Below are 18,221 nucleotides of genomic sequence, written 5' to 3' on the forward strand. Positions count from 1 at the left end.
GAAGGGCCATCCCCTTTCATCTCTTCACCATCTTTTAGCTCCAACCCAGGCACTTCATATACGACCACTTGCAGTTCTGCAGGCAAAATGGACTTGCATAATTTACAGCCAATAGTTCCATTAAGGACAATGAAATGATTGTTTGCTTAACTTGCCATTATTACTCAAGTCAAGTCTGTCTTAAATACAAGACATTTCAAAGAATAAAGTATGCAAAAGCATGCTCTTAGAGAAAAGAGTTGGCTGCAATATACAGAATCCTTGCATATAATCCCTCTATCACAGGCGCAACTGGTTCAATTCAGTCAATGCCATGCAACCAGAATTTTTAATCAACTCCTATTAGCAGCTGTCTTTGCCAGAAGCCAAAGACGAACACAGCTTTCACTGAACTCTTCTAGGTACAATTTATTCTGCCATTTCATTTTGTAGGGAGCCTGATTTATTTGACAACGATAGTTTGTTGAGGTAATAAACCATGCAGCAATGATACCATGACTCAGAGCTCATTTGCTAGCAGTCAAGTTGCTTGGCAGCATGACAGGCAGAGTAATGTGCCTTGAAGAAGCATCTATCTAAATGCTACAGCTTTCAAGGATTATCAAACAAACGTGCTGCCCAGAAAACATGACCTTATACTCACTACCAGTTCTCTTTTGCTTGATTAATTGTGCCCAGCTTCACTTCAAGCACAAAGATTACAAAAAAAAAAAAAAATAAGAGATCTACAAAAGCCAAAAAGCAACAGCTACTCAGTACCAACAGATTCCTCACACACCCAGCCATTTTACATTACTGCTTCCAAGGAAAGGCTCTCCTCTCTCTGCCTATAGAAATGATGTACACAGAGTGAAAAAAGCTACCTATCAATTTAGTTTAGGGAAGCAAGAGAACTCTTTCAATTAAACATTAATACTTGATCTACAGCAACTTCATAAAACAGAAGTCCAGAACTTTTTCGCTCAAGTTTCCTCAAGCGTGACAGAGATTTTACATTCCAGCAACATTGTTAACATGCTTGTTCTTCTGAGAACTCCTTTCCTTAAAGGACATCAGCAATCAAGTCAGGAATAAAGAGGTAGGAAATTTAAAATACACTAACTTAAGACTCTTCTCCCTGGAAATAAAAAATATACTATAAGGATTTGTTGTAGTTGCACTGAGACAGCCTATGTCTCTTGTGTACCGATGCAACTGAAGACCTGAATGTAACACAACTACAAGACTTGAGAAATTATTCATATTGCTTTGTAGTTGGTCATCTTTACCAGCCTATTTTAAGTGCAAAGCTTCTCAAAGTTTCAGACATTATATGATTATAGTTTGTTCCTTCTTCCTCCTCAGATATAAACACCAGGGGAAAAAGAAAACTAAACGTATTTAGTCACCTAAAATTAAATGAAAAATGTACACACATTAAAGATAACAATTCTAGTTCTAATTTTCATTTAATTTCTGCAATCACAAAAATATGATCAAAGGCCTTTCCATTCAAACATTTCAGTTTTAAGAAGGTTATTATATCAAGATGCTTTCAACTTATACCTTTATTGTTTTAAGTAACTCATTAAGTTACATCAAAACACAGCCAGGAGACTTACAGGAAATTATTGAAGAGGATGAGCTTGTAGCAGCTATTTAAAACAAATGCTTTCAAAATTCACAAGGATTATGTGCAAATTCCTTCACAGCTATTTACTTTGACAAGTGCTCACTTGAAGTCATTGAAGACAGCCATCTATTTACATGGTTATTTTTGTAACGGCCAAATCTTCAGCATACAGAGAATCACTGCCTGTTGCTAGCCACTGGTTTCGTGCGCACTCCTCAGAATACTTAAGTTTGATCTCTAGTTAAGGCTCACAAAAAGGAAATGTAACAAATTTGGGGGATAAATAAACCAATAATGGACACTTGAGGAAAAAAACTAAACCCCCTGGTACTAACAATCATAGTTTTCAACCTCCACAAAAATAAAGAGGGATATAAGACTTGCTTTGTTAGTACTTCTGTTGTTGCCGTTGTTTTTTAAAACTTGGTCAGTTTTAAACTGTTAGTTGTTTCGATGAGTAGTGTGATGTAGAAGAGATGCAGAGAGGATGTGGAAAGCAGCTATTAAACTTGAAAGAACTACAGGACATGCCCCATCCAAGTTCTAACTCCATAAATAACCAAGGCAGCACCAGCAGGATAGTGGAGCTCTGTGCAGAGTTCTCATGTGCATGGGTAAGAGTCTCAAGTAGGTCATCTGATTTAACCACAGAAAGAAGTAACTTGGCAGTTAAGAACAAAACTGCTTTAGGATAAAGTTAACAAAAACACAGACCCTATTGCAAGTCATAAGCTTCAGTTATCTCTGTTAGTTCTATTTTTAACTCTGTTTTTAACCTTTTCAGTATACATGCAGAGTTAAGCTACGTTCCTGCAGAAAAGAAACTAGTACTCACTTCTGCAAACAAAGAAGTTTGTAATTTATAACAATTACAATTTATAATGGCAAAGACTTTATATAACTAGAAAGACCATCTAGGAACCAGACCACACACTTTCCAATTAAAAAGTATGCTAACCAGTTCAATAAGTGAAGTGAAGCATCCTCCTGCACAGAAGCCTATTAGCATTTCTGATAGCAAAGATCAGTCTCCAGCTACATTCCTAAGATGGGAATCTTGTTTCCAGTACCTTTAACTCACTTTTTGTAACGCTTTGTTAAAACAAAATTTCTCTCCATTTAATTTCCTGTATGAATGCTTTACTCTCTTGTAGTCCTTCAATGAACTGAATGAACAGGACCTGATAGGGTTCTTAACAATACTTGGATACAATCCCTCCAATCACTGATATAGCTCTTTCCATTAGATTCAATTTTTCCAAATCGTTTCTTAATCATGACTACTAGAATGGGACAAAATTCGCCAAGTAATCTCACCGCTACTTCTGGAAAACAAACAAAAGAGGATGATCTTTTCCTATGTTTGAGATTTGCATTAGGTATTTTAGCTACAACACTGCTTATGCTGAAGCAGTTATATATAACCGCCATTAATCCTATAGGATTATAGGAAATATCAACCAGTACAATCCCTTTTCATTGTAAAAAAAACACTCCACTTCAAAACAGAAAATTTAGTTTTGTTAGTTGATAACTATTGAAATATTCTCCTAAATACAGTCATTGATTACCTTGGGAGTTATTTTTAATAGGGGAGGATGAGACTGCTCTGCATGCTCTAAAAGTTATACTGTTTAAGATGTATTTGATTCTCATCTATGCAGAAATTAGTTTTAAATTGCTTTTTAATCAAATACATATTTCCTAAGAATGGAATTTTGGTTTTGTTTTTTCTTTTTGCATACAGCATCCATCTGATAAGGCAACAAAATTTGCTTACAGTGACAAAGCAGTACTTGCTTTCTCTGTTATTTAAGGCTACAGAACCTTAAACCTGTAGATCCGATGTTCCCACCATCACCACCACACGCATCTTGAATTTATCTTAGACTGAATGATACAAAAACCGTAGAAACAAATGCAGAAAAATTTCATTTGTATATGAAGAACAGCTTGCAGCTCCTAATACTTCGACAAATTCTGAGTCCAGGTATTCTTAGTGCTATGCCACTGTCCTTTGGCAGCTACTTAAGTAGCAGACATTTTACTCAAGTTACATAAATGAATTACAAACTTTACCTGAAAAGTTATGCCAGATAGCTTGCAGTTCTCTGGATGCCCTCATGCCTTCAAAGAAATGTAATTATGTTGACAGGCTTCCAATCCTAGTTTTGCTAAAAATTACTACTAGAAATTGATAGCATTTCTTATTCAAATCCTTAACAGTTATTAGGTTATTTCAGTCTGTTGATTTGGTGATGACTAATTTTAGATGCTTCATCACATCCTCTTTTGAAGACAAAAAATAATACTTTATCTTTACCACATATTGTCTTCATAGACCTTCAAAGCACCACACTTGCTTTTCTCCATCATAGTCTCCATATTAAGAAGACAGATTTCTGCAAGACATCCATATTACCATTAGGTTTACTTACTTGCATTTCTCTGGTGGACACTGACTGCATTTGTAATCCCTTCACTGTAACATTTATAGATTAAATCTGTGGCAAAACATTAGGAGCTCAAAATGCTAGTCTTCAACCAGCAGCCAGTACTTGATCACTTGATCGGCTTCTACAAAGTAGAAGTGTTAGTGTTAGGTTAGAGGTTGGACTCGATGATCTTGAGGTCTCTTCCAACCTAGAAATTCTGTGATTCTGTGAAAGTACTTGAATGACTTTAACCTAGTAAAGTTAGTCAAAAACAATGTGACTGTGGTGGCTTATCTTCTTCAACTGCTAAAAAGAGAACTAAAAGCAACTAAAATAGATTAAATCCCCTTTTAAAAATAGCTTTCCAAATAGCAATCACTACTATTCTACAGAAGTGGCATATGAAAAGTATTATACATAGTTCTGAGAGTATCTCATAAAGATGTACACAAGTGCTCTATGGAACAATCAGTCAAATGTCCAAGGCCTTTACAGAACTCTGGAAAAACAGAAGTATCTATAGAATTGTCAGTTCTATGCACACACATACCCAACTCATTAAATAATTACCACTAGTAGTTTTCAGGTCCTTCATTCGTTTTCTTTTTAGACCTTACATATGACAGACAATAGGTAAGTGAATTTTGTTTTCTAAAGCCAGAATTTACCCCCTTAAGTTTCAGTAGTTCAATGCTAGATTTCTGGATCAAGAAAACCATCATCCTGCAAGTGGGAGTATAACGCAGAACATCTCAGACACCAGTAACACACTCATTGCTCGGTTTTACATCAGATTTTTAAGGTTTGACAGGACTGATGTTAAATGAACAGATTTACTTTCTACCCAGACACAGCTGGGACTTCAGTCTTATCAGTGAAGTCACTGAGAAAACTACTGACTTCAGTGAGGCAACTGTGAGCCCTATAATTGACTTTCCTTTCTGCACAGGCCAAGGGACATTATTTACCAACCATAAAATGAACAATTAGGTCAAAAGAAGCAGTTGCCTAGAAGCCTTAAAAAGCTTGTCATCAAGTCACCTGTGCAAGATCTGCTTACATAACTCCTAGCCAACAGTAGCCAAATGCATTGAGGAAAAGCCCTCTGACATTTGGGCTTTTGTCTTCTATGAGAAATAGAAGTTTCACAACCACAGAATGAAACAGAAAAATTTATAAGAAAAAACACAGCACCGTATCAGTTACCAAATGCATGCTTAGTGCAATTGAGAACTTGTTAAACATGTCTTGCATTTTTACAACTGAGCCATGAAAGCACCGCAAATAAATATTAACACAGCTCAGTTGCAAATTCAAAAAATACGAGCTTTTGAACCGTTCAGGAGCTAACACTACGATTCCACCTTTTGCAGGAGTACCTTTGTTTAACGAAGACTGATGTATAAAAATGATTTTGGTTAAATTCAAGTCTCAGATCTCCTTCCACTAATTAACCTTATCCCCAAAGTTGCTAAAATACAAAAGGTAAGGTTTCCTTCCTTGTGTTCAATTTCTTTTTTTTTTTTTTTTCTCCATTTTTAACCCTCCCCCCCCTTTCCTCCATGGACAGGGATAATGGTTTTCCCAATCCATATACTCACCTGCAGGACAGCAGGCAGGGGAAGAAGGCAACTCACTTCAGTTATTTAATTTGGATAATCAGAGAAAAAATATTTAGTACAATATGAAAGTGGTTTTTCAATATAAAATCATCTGAACCCATATTGATGTTATGTACAGGTAATTGATATTTTATGGTCTAAGTTTAAGAAGATTATGAACAAAGGTAACCTCTGAGTACGACAACCAGCAGTGGATGGGCCCTTCTACCACCTATGAAATAAATCCCAAAACTTGAACTATGCAGACATATATGAACAGCTGATCTGAATAGCTGGATAAATACATACCAGTAGGACATGGGCCATATCACCTGGCCTCAGGACTGGAGAACCAGCATGAGTCCTGGAAAGTCAGAGTAACATTTTCACTGCAGAAAGGTGCAGGCATGTAGGGATACCACAAAATATTACTTGTCCTGGGATACTGCGGCAATTGAGGGAAAGAACCTTGTACAGTTTTTTCTGTCACCTCCTAGGAGTGGCTCTTAGAGTTTCCTAGACAGCATCCAAGCATTGCCCTAGCGCTTGCTGATGGAGGCTACAACTGTGCCAAGCAGGTACTGCCCACAGTCCAGCACTCAAGCTTGCTTTCTGGACATATTTTTGTCTTATTTATTTGGCAACATGACCAATGTTTTTTGAATACAGGAAGCTGAAGTCAAATCTCTCTACTGCTGCCAGAAAATAGACAGCAGCAGAACTATTGTGTTTCCACACTCCCAGATGTTTAAAATTTCTATTCACTCTGCTGTATCAGCAGAAATCAGCTGAAGGGCTTAACTGTGAAAACCACTAGACACCAAGCTAACTATATTTCAGGTTTAGTTTCAGCACCTGTTTTTAATGACTTTAATACTCTCACCAATTTTGTACTCCAAGTGCTATTTCTAGACTTAGTGTTCAGTCTTCATATTTTATTTTGCATAACTATGCAGCATAAGTGCTATCCTTTTTACTTGAAGTAAATTCATTAGATAGCATCATTAAAATAAGGTTGGTGAAAGAAGTTCATTGGAAATTTACTTGAAACAAAAATATTGCAGTTTGAAATAAGCCCATTTTTCTAGTAAGCATAAAGTATGAGAAATTATTTGCTTAAAAAGTTCCTTACTTTCCTTACCATTCTTAAGAGTAGAGCTTGTTTTAACCTACTTGTAACATGTGACGCATACAATTTGAAGTAACTGCTTTGTAACTCAAATTGCTCCATTTGTTACATTTTTTCCTCCACTGAAAGAGAAGATTTCCAGTTTTATTCAATTAACTCACACTGTGATACAGCAACAGAAGCCTGGTAGCCACATCTACAGTTTACTCTCACATGAGCAGCAGCTAGGAATAACAGAGAACATACCTACAGAGCTGTGCATAGCACAATCATTTCAGCAGATCAGGCCATGGAGTTGAACTATTTGGGTTGAATCGGGAGAATCAGGAGCTAGTTGGTCCCATGCTCCAACACAGAAACATTAAACACACTCATGCTTATCTAATTACTAGCAAGTACATGGCCATGAGATTGCTTTTTACAAGAAGCATAGGTAAGTTGTTAGAACAAAGACCCAAATAGACCTGCCTGGTACCTCCCTTTGCAGCACTTAACTGTATTCATAGCTTCTTTCAGAATATTAAGCCATGTAACTTCTAATCAACATTCTTACATTTCTGAAATCAATAGTTGCTTCAGAGCAACTTCCTATCAAAGCAACTAGACTGGATGGCCTGCGTATTCCCTACAACTAATGTTCTCTCACATCCGTAGTTGTTTGAGTGTCAACTTTTATAGACAATCCTGAAAATGAGCCACTGTATGTTTCAAAAACCACAACAAACTTATAACAGTACAAAGCAGCAGTGTGTTCCAACAGACACAATCATGAACAACAGCCACCCTTAGCTTTGCACTATGTAAAGCAATTTTCCTTTTTGGTTCTTTTACCAGCATCTTTCCTGACAGCTTCCTACATGTCAGGAACCTGTTCAAGCATGGATTTGCTGTTTTGCTAAACATTTATGCAGGAATTAACTCAGTGGGAACCTAATTTGGTTCTGATCTCTAGACTAGCAGAATATTAAAACATAAGCATACAGCAGTAAGAGACATGCATTTCCCGGTTTTAAGAATGATTTTTAAGAAGTTCTGTTCTGGGTAGATTCAGATACTGCTGATCTAACCAATGTATATGCAAACCTAAAATAATGTCCTACAAATGGAACTTTATGACAATATTTTTAACTTAAGACAGCATTCATACTGCATTTTTCTTACACAAAGAAGGAAAGAGAGGAGGACAAACAATACCTTAAAATCTCAGAAATTTTCTTCCCTTCAGACCTCCTCCTTCTACTAGCATTGGATGTTATCAAGTCTCATTTGTACAGTTAACTCATTTGTGAGACACTTAGAATTTATTAAGTAATGGCAAAAAAAATCAGGTGCTAAGAACACAAGGGAAGTCTCAGTGGGGATGCTGCCAATTGTAACAAGCTTCAGGCATTATAAAAGGAGGCAAAAATACCCAGATGAACCATTTTCTCTCCTAGAAACAAAACCACAGTTAGAATTCAAATCCTGTAAGATCTGAATGTTCCAATACATCCAGAAGCACTGCATATATGCAGTCAGAAGAAAGCGTAACAGTAACGTTCGTTACAAGTTTTATTTTTTGAAAAGAATGGATACTTACTTGTGCATATTTTCCACTCCTATTATGATCATGATATAGTAGGAAATTCCACTTTGTATAACAAAATGTAAGGCATACCTAGGAATAAAGAAATTATAATCACTCAAGGCATTTTTATTAATGACAATAAACTACATATATTTAATGCAAAATTAAAAATACTTGTCAAAATCTAACTCAATCACTTCAAAAAAGTTCCATTGAGGTTTTCTACAAGCCTCCCTTCTGTTGACAGCTTCCCCCTTTAGCACAGCATGGATGAACAAAGACTACAGACTTAGAGTTTTCCAGCTGATAAACAAAAATATAGCAAACAATAACAATCCTTAAAAATACAAAGACTAGGTCTTGTAATAGTTTGGTCTGGCATTGTTTCTTGTATAAATAACATGAATGTCTTGTATCTTTTTGCTACAACAGATCTCAAGTAAGTCCAACAATATTACTCATTTTGCACCCCCACTATATTTTTATATTCATATTACATTTATTTATATTTTTGTATTTAAATATAATTTTCATATATTTTTATATTTATTTTAAAGGAGCTAGTGAGTAGAGCACTTGTGGCAAGCCATTGCCAGTGATGAAGAAACAGTCTTCAGTAAGTTGATTCTCTCTCACTTTGGTATTCTAAGTGCTCTGTAACACATTTATATGTGCTCAAGTAACACACTGATCTAGTTTGGGGATTTTTCTCCATGAAAAGCAGCCTAAAAAGCAGTTAATATTCTGTTATACTGATACTGTGGTGTTTTTTTTTTTCAGCTAGTTATTTCTTAATCAGTTATTTCATATACTTTTATCAGTTATTTCTTAACTTGACTCCTCATTCACATGGAAATGTCTTCAAAGCAATTCAACCAGTTCTATCCAACTAAAATCCTACAAAGTCTAAACATGATGAACTGATGGAAGACTACTCACTGACTTCAGAAGTTATGACTTTTTATGGAAAATAGGATCCAATCTGCACCGGCTGTCACGATTCACTAATAGCTAGTCTCATTTAAGTGCTAACTTCCTAAAATTCTTCCTGTCCGACATCACCATCACAAGCATTACAAAAAAAAACTCAAAAAATGTTGCACAATATACATGTTAGCAATAGGAAAAAGAATTGGCACAAGTGAAACACAAATATCAGCCTTTTACAGAATAGGTACTTTTAATATCTCACTTAAACTATGTTCTTTTCTGCCTTTTTAAAAAGCCTTTCATTCCAAGATAAGGAAAAAGCATTTAGTAAAATACAAGTTCATAGCTAAAATAATTGCTCTAAGTATGATACAGAGCAAACTAGAATAACCTGGATCTCTACCATGGTATAAAGACTTTTCTGGTTTCTTTTTTAGGGTGTACTGACAGAGTCTTCCATAATCTTTGTTTATGTCTGTTGGGATTGAAGGGTTATTTCTTTCTTTCTCAAGCCTCCCATCCACAACTTGAGTTACAAATATTCGGTAACACTTAATTCCAAGCTGTAGTTAATGATTTCTGTTCCAAAGCAATGGATACAGAACAAGCTTCTAAAGCTTACATGGCTGTCATGAAAACCACATACATTAGCACGTCTCCTGTATCATTCTCCTCATTTCGTGCTGAGGGCTATAAGTCTTTGACATTAGATCACTGTCTCAAAGCAGAATATGAGAACCAAAAGTTTAATACATGCATGGAAGTTATGCAATTATCTATACAAGTAAATTGCAAATGTAAACCCAAAGAATAAAAAGTTACTGGTTTTTCTTTTCCAAAACTTAAAAGTAATGTCTACCACCTAATGTGGGGAAGCCGCTGCAACATGCCAATGTAGAGGCCAAATCTGTGGTTTGGAATTCCAGATTTATTTATGCACACATGGTGCGTGCACAGCCACACGTGCACAGGCTGTATGCATCTTCCCACCTGCACTCCAGCTTGAGGGAAAGAAATAATTCCCCATAGTTCAGCAACATTTTACAAGAGCTGGTATAAATCTACGCTCCCTATACAGTTAAAATTGAGAGCGCAATTTGTTTACCAAGCAATAAAACTCAACTGGTTCTTAATTCATTTTAAACCAACTTGGGAAGATACAAGTCATTTCATAATTATGAAGAAAAAAAAATTACTAAACTAAAACTACCCTCTTTATAAACCCTACCACCATCCCATCTTGCTATGTTGTGCGAAGATCAAAATATGAAAGCAGCAATCAAAGAAGATTTTCTGCATTTCTGGTTACTTTTCCTACAAGAAGTCAGATTATATTCAATATTCAGAAAAGGACACAGTGAGTTAGCTCATGCGGAGAATATTTAAGAGAAATTCTTAGCCAGCCATCACATTGCACAGTGTCTCGAAATAATACTTTTCAAGCAAGTTTACAGAAAAAAATAGTACAAGTTAAAGAAACTGCATCTGTCCCATCCTCCCAAAACCACTGGAAGAGAGTGTGTTAGTTACCAGCTCACAAATGGGAGGTCTTTCACGACTCACACACTGCATCACAAAACTTAAGCCCCTTTCTGGACATTTGAAGCAGCTAAAAAACACAGGTAATGTGATTCTTCACATGAGAGCTGCAAACAAGAATTGAGAAAGTTACAAATCCCTGAAAAGTGAAATGAAGTGGAACTTACCATCCAAAACAAAAAAGTGCAAGATAAAGGCCCAAAAGGGTTGCAACAACGTGTCTTATAAATGGGCTAGTTTTGCTTGAATGAAGGTATGTTCGAAACCAAATAGCCGCGAGCAAGGCAAACAGTTGGCACACTACAAAGTTGACCTGTATAAGAGAGAAAAAAATTCTCACACACTTGTGCATTAAAAATTTACAAAAATATCTATTAAGTATTAGCAATCTGCAAAACTTTCACCTCTCCCATGGCTCTTATCATAGCACATCACCTTCAGAGCTTCTCCCAAGAGACACCCCTCCATGAAACACAAGCCAATCCTCCCATGAGCTACTACAAAGAAGAAAAAGTTCAAACCTTTACAGGCAACGTGCGCATGTATCAAAAAAAAAAAGTTATAATTTCTAAGTATTTTCCTGCAGGTTTTCTGTATACCAAACCAGCCTTCTCTCAACCATGGAATCCTTTATACTCTCCCAGTAATGTAAAGATCTGGGTTCATGTTTTTTTTTTTTTCCTTTTTTTTTTTTCGTGTGTGCGCGTTTGTTTTTTTTGAATTAACAGAACTTGGAAATGCCCATCACATACACACATCACTGGCAGACGACTTCCATGGCCTAGGCAGAACCAGCATACCGCGGTGGCATACAAGCAGATGTGGTGCACACGGGGAGCACCGCTGGCACCGTAACGCAGCTGGCCCATCCCTTCAGTTCTCTGCCAAGCTTCAAGCAGGAACAGGCACAGGTGTGAGAGCGCACAACCACCGATGTATTCCAAGTAGAAATTAAATAATACCAGCTACCTACAGAACTCATTAACAGTTTCATAGGTACCCCAGTTGTAAATTCAAGGAGAACTCCCCTTTTTCCATACTACTCTAAAACCATTCAGAGCTAGCAGGGAAAGAAATTGTGAACACAAAGCTGTTAAAACAAGAGGCAGGTTCCCTAAACCAAACCAGTACACACATTTTGCCATCCATTCTTGTACTCCCACATTTACATTATGCTTTTAATAGCATCTGAAAAATCCTAAATGAAAGGGGAGATATCCTGTCAGGGCATAACGTGGCCTGTTTTCTCTCCATTATACGTAATGATGCAAATGAAACAGATTTATGACTAGGGATGAGTCTGTGGATTTAGTTGAAAAGTTTCATACAAAACAGTCAGGTTTAATGAACCCCTGAAAAAGAAACAAATGGATGTTTTAAGGAGAGAGCAAGAAAGAAAAGATACAGCCAAAGTAATTGACTACAAATTCAGTAGTGACAGTTGTTTTGAATATTTATATAGAAATCATGCTACGCATGCTGCAGAGCAATCATGTTTCTGACCTCAAAAACTGGCACTCCTGACAGACTTGGACGGGGAGGAAGACAGAAGAAAACTGGGACAAATAACAGAACACAACTGAGGAGAAGAGGCAGAGGGAAGAAAAGGGCATATATACCTGCCCAGAACCAATGGCACAGCATACAAGTTGGCTGCATCACAGATCATTCGCCAGTTTGGTACCTCATGATGCTCCTCTTTTTGAGATGCCCCCTGAAAGCAAGGGAGCAAGACCAGGGGAAGGAGTCATCACCTGGCTCCTATGATTACCATAGCAAGGGGTAGAAGTTGAAAGCCACACACCTCCAGATCAGCCTTTACACGTACCTGCTTCTGGTTAATAGTCTGCTGCTCTATTCTGTTCTCCACCAGCAGAATTTCTGCTTCATTCAGCAAATGGACAACTGCCAAGTTTCTGCCCTCACCCTACAACCCATTAAATACTTACATCTGCATCCTACGCTGAATACAGAACTTCAAATTTCCCCAGACATGTTTATGCAGATCTGACCACTGCACGGGAAGGCTACATAAGATAACAAAAGACCGAAGTATGAAATAAATGCCCACTACTTCTGGTTGCCCGATTTCAGATACACAGTGTCTAGTTTTTTAGTCAGTACTTGTAACATAACTTTAATTGAAGCTGTGCTTTGAAAAATGTTAACTTCAGCTGCTCTTATGAATATTCAACATTCCTATAAATAAGGCCCAAAATACCGCAAAATGCAAGGAAAACTGAAAATCATCCTTAGGACATTTTCATATCATGATTTCTCCAGATCACCAAAACTCCGTGGTAGACTCAGAGGTGAAAACAGTCAGCCAAGGACCCTCATTCTGAGCAGGGAAAGGAGCTCACATGGAAGAGTTTGTGACCTCTGTGGAACTGTATGACAGTCATATTGAGCATCTTCATCTGATGCTTGCCTTGACTTTTACGCATGATAGCACAGGCTAAATATTCACTTAGTATGCATTTTGAGTATCTGATTCTTTACATTTTCAACAGAAACAAAACACAGCACTTCTGCCACAAAGTCATTGCTTCTATCAAACTGTGATTACCAGTTATCACTTCAATAAAAAGTGCAGATTTCTACCACTCCCCCTATCAAAAGTAGCTACTCATTTCTACATGGGAATATAGGCCAAAGGAGATACGTATAGGTCAAAGGGGAAACGGAGACTCTGGGCTCCCAAATCCCATCCTATTCACTTCGTATTTCAGCACCTACAGCGTTTTAGTGCAGGTCAGGAGGTCAGCTGAAGCAGCTAGCCCAAACACCCCCACTTACAAATGCTTTGGCATGCATTGAACACCAGTGTCCAAATAAAAAACTATGGATATGTTTATATGAATTGTGTTAAAGTTAAACTGAACAAGAAAACATATTCCAAACGGAAATGGACATTTAGTCCACGGGCTAGAACTAGGCAGGTTTAGGTTTCCCAAAATCATTACAGCACCACTGTTGGGCCCTCAGTGCCAACAATATCATTTGACAGGTACACTCCTACTGCCCTGCAGTTCTTACCAAAGAGATAAAGCCAAAATTTAGTACTCAGCCTTCTCTTATTTAGAAGTCCCATCTTTACCCAGCATCAACCTTCAGCAAGAGCTCCATGCTGAGCTACATGAAGATCTGCAGATATACAACTTGCCTTGAAACAGAGCACAAAAGTTAGCCAGCTGGCTCGACGACAAAGAGAACAGCCACTCAGATGGCAAATGAGGAGAGAGGTACGAGGACAGAGCTGAACATCATCATCCTGAGAGTCTCCACAGAGAACACATAGAGCCAAGCAGCTATTTAGTTTGCAGATGTTACATACAGTAACCTCAACATCTGGGAATGATATACTTGTGTACCTTCTGCAAACTTATGTCAAACTCATGTAACATTTTGAGTACAGGCAGAATAAAACTTAAAACACCTCATGATTTGGTCAGGCTTGAGCAGAACACCCACAAAGAACAAAGACGACGTTCACGAAAGCAGGACGATTGACTCCTCAAACCAAGCTCTAACTTGTCTCCCCTAAGTCATAAAAGCTGTCCCTATAAGGAGCTCCAGTTCTGCTGAGGAAATAAAAGCCCCGATCCACTTGAAGCTCAGACTTCATAGGGGTGAAAAAAATCTGAGCCATTGCATGGAATGACAAGTTTCACCCCAAATAGTTATAACTTAGCAAATTTATAAGAAAAAATAGTATTTTTGGCATTCTCACGTTACAGGTCATACCAACAGCTCAGCCTAGAGTGGCAGCAACACCTAAAAGTACCAGATATCTTTCAATTACATATTGCTGTATGGGCATACAGAAGAATAAAAAAAATACCTTACAACCATGATGCAAATCATCATTTGGCAATAATTCATGTAGGTACATGTTAAATACCACTTTGACACACTAAGCTATTACAAAACCTGCTGTATGTATTCGAGCAATTTAGAATTAAATCCAGTCCTCTGGTGCAAGCCCAGCTGTATAGCCAGAGCAGATAAGCACACATTGTGCCAAACGTAAGCCATTAGTAGAAATTCAGTTTCAATGTTTAGACTATTCTTCCTTAGCTACTCTAGAAAATCCATTATACTATTAACTCTGTGTTAAACTATCTACATCATAAATTTCATAAATTGCATACACTACACAAAAAAAGTCAATAGAAAGTTTATAATAAAACTTAAAAAAACATTAATTTTCGCCTTTTAAAAGTTTAAATGCAATTATGACATGCATTCATAATAAAAATTGTTTCTTGGGAAAAAGTGTTTGAGAGAAGAGTTCTTTATGTAAATACGAGCAGAGGGGTCAGTGACTGCTCAGAAGGATTTTCATAATTGAGAGGGAGTTTTGGCAAAACATTTGATTTCAACAGTAGAAATCGCCAGCCTTCTGACACAGTCAGCATCTTTAATAAACCATTAAAGTTTTTTTAAAGTCCATGTTAAGATGAAATATAGAAGACTATTTTTCTTATGAAGCTCATTTTTAACATACTGCTGTGCAATTTTTATGTACTAATTAAGACTTTAGGCCCAGCTTCCTCTTCACATCAGCTATATTTCAATACCAAAAGCAAAGTGTCGCAGCCAACCCCTCCAGATCCTCCTTCACAGCACAGAAGGCATTTGCCTCATTCCAAAGAGCAGCCAAAGCAGCAGCAAGGGATGGTACCGATATAGATGATTCCTAACTGGATGGCACAAATTAATCACAGTGGCTCGTACAGCCTACATTTGGAGAATCAGCAATATTGTTGTATCAAGTTCTGCTCACCAGCTCCTGCAAGGCACCAGCAGGTGGTCAGACATACAACACACTGTAAGGTACCTTGCAAAAAGGTAAGGTGTGGGGAGTGCCAAAGATTGAGGGGATTTGCATTTTACTTTCTCCTCTGCCAACGATCCACCCAAACTCTCCTTGAAAGTCACCTCTCTGTGCTTCTTCATTTTCTTATTTTTTTAATAAATCTTCTTTGATCAGATTTAAAAATAAGTGTTCAAACCTGTAAGCTGCAGTGAGCGCCTATGGCCTCAAGAGCACACTTTTGAAGTATTAATTATTTTTTTTTAAATTCTTCATTTGAAAAAAAAAAAATGAAAGCAATTTAGTTCTCATTTTCCCCCATTTTGCCACACAGTGGTCCATACCTTCCATGGAACGGAGCTGCAGGATGCCAGCATTACTCCTTATCTCCATGTCTATAGCCATTTTTGGTCCCCCATTCTATCACAGAAACAACAGTTATCTTGCTTCCTTCCCACATCACCCTATAGGGCTAGTGAGCAAAACACATTGAGCATTATTCCTCTTTGTCTTTTCAAGAACTCTGGTTATTGGAGAGAAAAGCCAATCAAAACATTTTAGAATATCAATTATACAAACACTTTGAAGAGAGCTCTTGCAAGAGCTAGCAAATCAAGATAGAATAACGTACATTTTCTTCAAAAAAGAAGCACTGATCTTCAAGCTGAGGCTTGGATTTCTTTTAATATAAATTTTATTAGCAGCAGCAGCGTAAACACAACCCTTCCAAGCATCACATTTGGTGACGCACTTGTCATAAATCCCCAAACCTTACTGTAACTGGTGAAGCGTCAGTTATGCCTGGTTTCTCAGATGTCAGGATTAGCTTGTTCTTGCTGCCAGTTAAGTCAAAGCCATTCCCCTTCCCACCAAAGCAGTCAGCTGAAGACTTAAAAACATCTACAGATGTTCCCCAAAAGCTACTTTTCACACAGGAGAACTGATGCTTCTCCACAGCAACCGCAGAGCAGTACAGATGGCTCATCTGCTGTCCAATTTCTAACCTCCATCCAGTGTGAAAGAAAAGGAACAAACAGCTTGTACAATTATCCAGTAACTGCCTATTGCCAAACCACTAGGAAACAAAGAGTGAGAACAATTATTGGAAAGCAACAATCAATTTTCCAACTATTCCCCCAAAAACCAAAAAAAGCAATCCCATGACAAGACTCTAAATCAAAGCATTTAGTAATTTTCTTCAATTCCTTGGGAAAAGTTGCAAAGAATTCCAGAGAAACAGATTAAGTTGAAGGATCTTTGATAGTTCAATTCAGAGAACATTTCTCTAACTGGCAGGAAGAAGCAGGCATTCCTCTTACAATTCAGAGGTCATAAATCCTGTGGCAGTGCTTTCAAGCACATTTTTTGGTTCAAATAATACCAAGCATCTTCCATGATGAAGATTTAACTGATAAGCACTCTGCCTTGAAGTCTCAACCTCATCTCACAAGTGAAATACAAGGAAACAGGATAAGCAGCAGTGGTTATTTTGGGTAGTAACAGCATGGGAAATGTTGAGAAGTATTCTTTGTAGCAAAGGTTGTGTTACTCCATGTTCATACAGCATCCCAGGTGAAGGGACAGCCATTTTTCAAGCTTACCTTCAGGCACAGCTCCCCTTCTAGCAGCCCATGATTTAAGTCTGTGCTCTCTAGCCATTGTCAGCCACCTTCAGCACTACTGGCAAGCACTTCTCAACATCGCACTAAGGTACTTCATACAAATTTACTGGCAGCTGGAAGGACTTACTCAGATTCTGGATGCTTGTCTTCCCAAGCTGATTTTAGTCCAAAACAAAAGACAGATATGACATACATTAATAATAGTATTTCTATTTCCAATATCAACTTTCAATTTCTAGCATGCAATTCTTCAGCATGCTGGAGAACATCCTGAAGAACATGATGGAGACCCCAGCAATCTGGTTGGCGCAATAAATGAGCATCAAACCCAGCCAGCTTTTCAAAATAGTGCTTACTAAATCATCACTCAAGGTATGAAAAACTGTAGGGCTAAGGGCTTACAGTAAAACCATGCATGTGTTTTACAGTAAAAACAACCAACACTCACTCATTCATCAAGGATGAGAAGAGGACCATTGAAGAGTACGCTTTCTGAGCAACTCATAAGGACGTAGCATGATAGGTACTGAGCTTTGAACAGCTACATATTCACACCGAAAGCCAAGATCTAGGAAGCAAGTTTCATTCAAAGGTGAAAATTGGAATAAGAATGCTGTTTTGTTGTCCTTGTTTTTTTTCCCTTCCTCCCCCTCAAAACAGTAGCAGTCTAACACTTCTGGAGAGCAGAAACTGGTTTGGGCAGGTAAAGATTGCAGATAACCAAGGAAAAAAGGCTTACACCATCAAAACACAACAGTCTGGGACTGTTTGGAAGCACACTTTGTTATCACAAAGACCAACTCTACAACTGAGTTTTGAAAATTGTGCCTTTTTATCATATGCATGCAGCACACATGCACATCACGACTAACACCAAAACCTCTGACACAGCAATGTACAAGATATCCAAAGGTGTATTTGAATGAGAAGCTTTTAACAGAGTATTAAATACTTAGAGCTTGATTTA

The 18,221-nt window shown here is 37.6% G+C and overlaps 1 protein-coding gene across 1 annotated transcript in view; it reads right to left on the reverse strand.

Moving 5' to 3' along the window:
* MBOAT2 (membrane bound O-acyltransferase domain containing 2) overlaps window positions 1–18,221 on the reverse strand; it is a 96,001-nt gene that overhangs the window by 69,045 nt on the left and 8,735 nt on the right. Inside the window, exons 2-3 of the mRNA XM_035320854.1 lie at window positions 10,981–11,126; window positions 8,357–8,434 (exon numbers count right to left, since the gene is read on the reverse strand). Coding sequence (XP_035176745.1) covers window positions 8,357–8,434; window positions 10,981–11,126 — 224 coding nt within the window. The remainder of the gene's footprint in view (window positions 1–8,356; window positions 8,435–10,980; window positions 11,127–18,221) is intronic.

The sequence above is a fragment of the Oxyura jamaicensis genome, chromosome 3 (assembly GCF_011077185.1).
Source record: "Oxyura jamaicensis isolate SHBP4307 breed ruddy duck chromosome 3, BPBGC_Ojam_1.0, whole genome shotgun sequence".
Lineage (NCBI taxonomy): Eukaryota > Metazoa > Chordata > Aves > Anseriformes > Anatidae > Oxyura > Oxyura jamaicensis.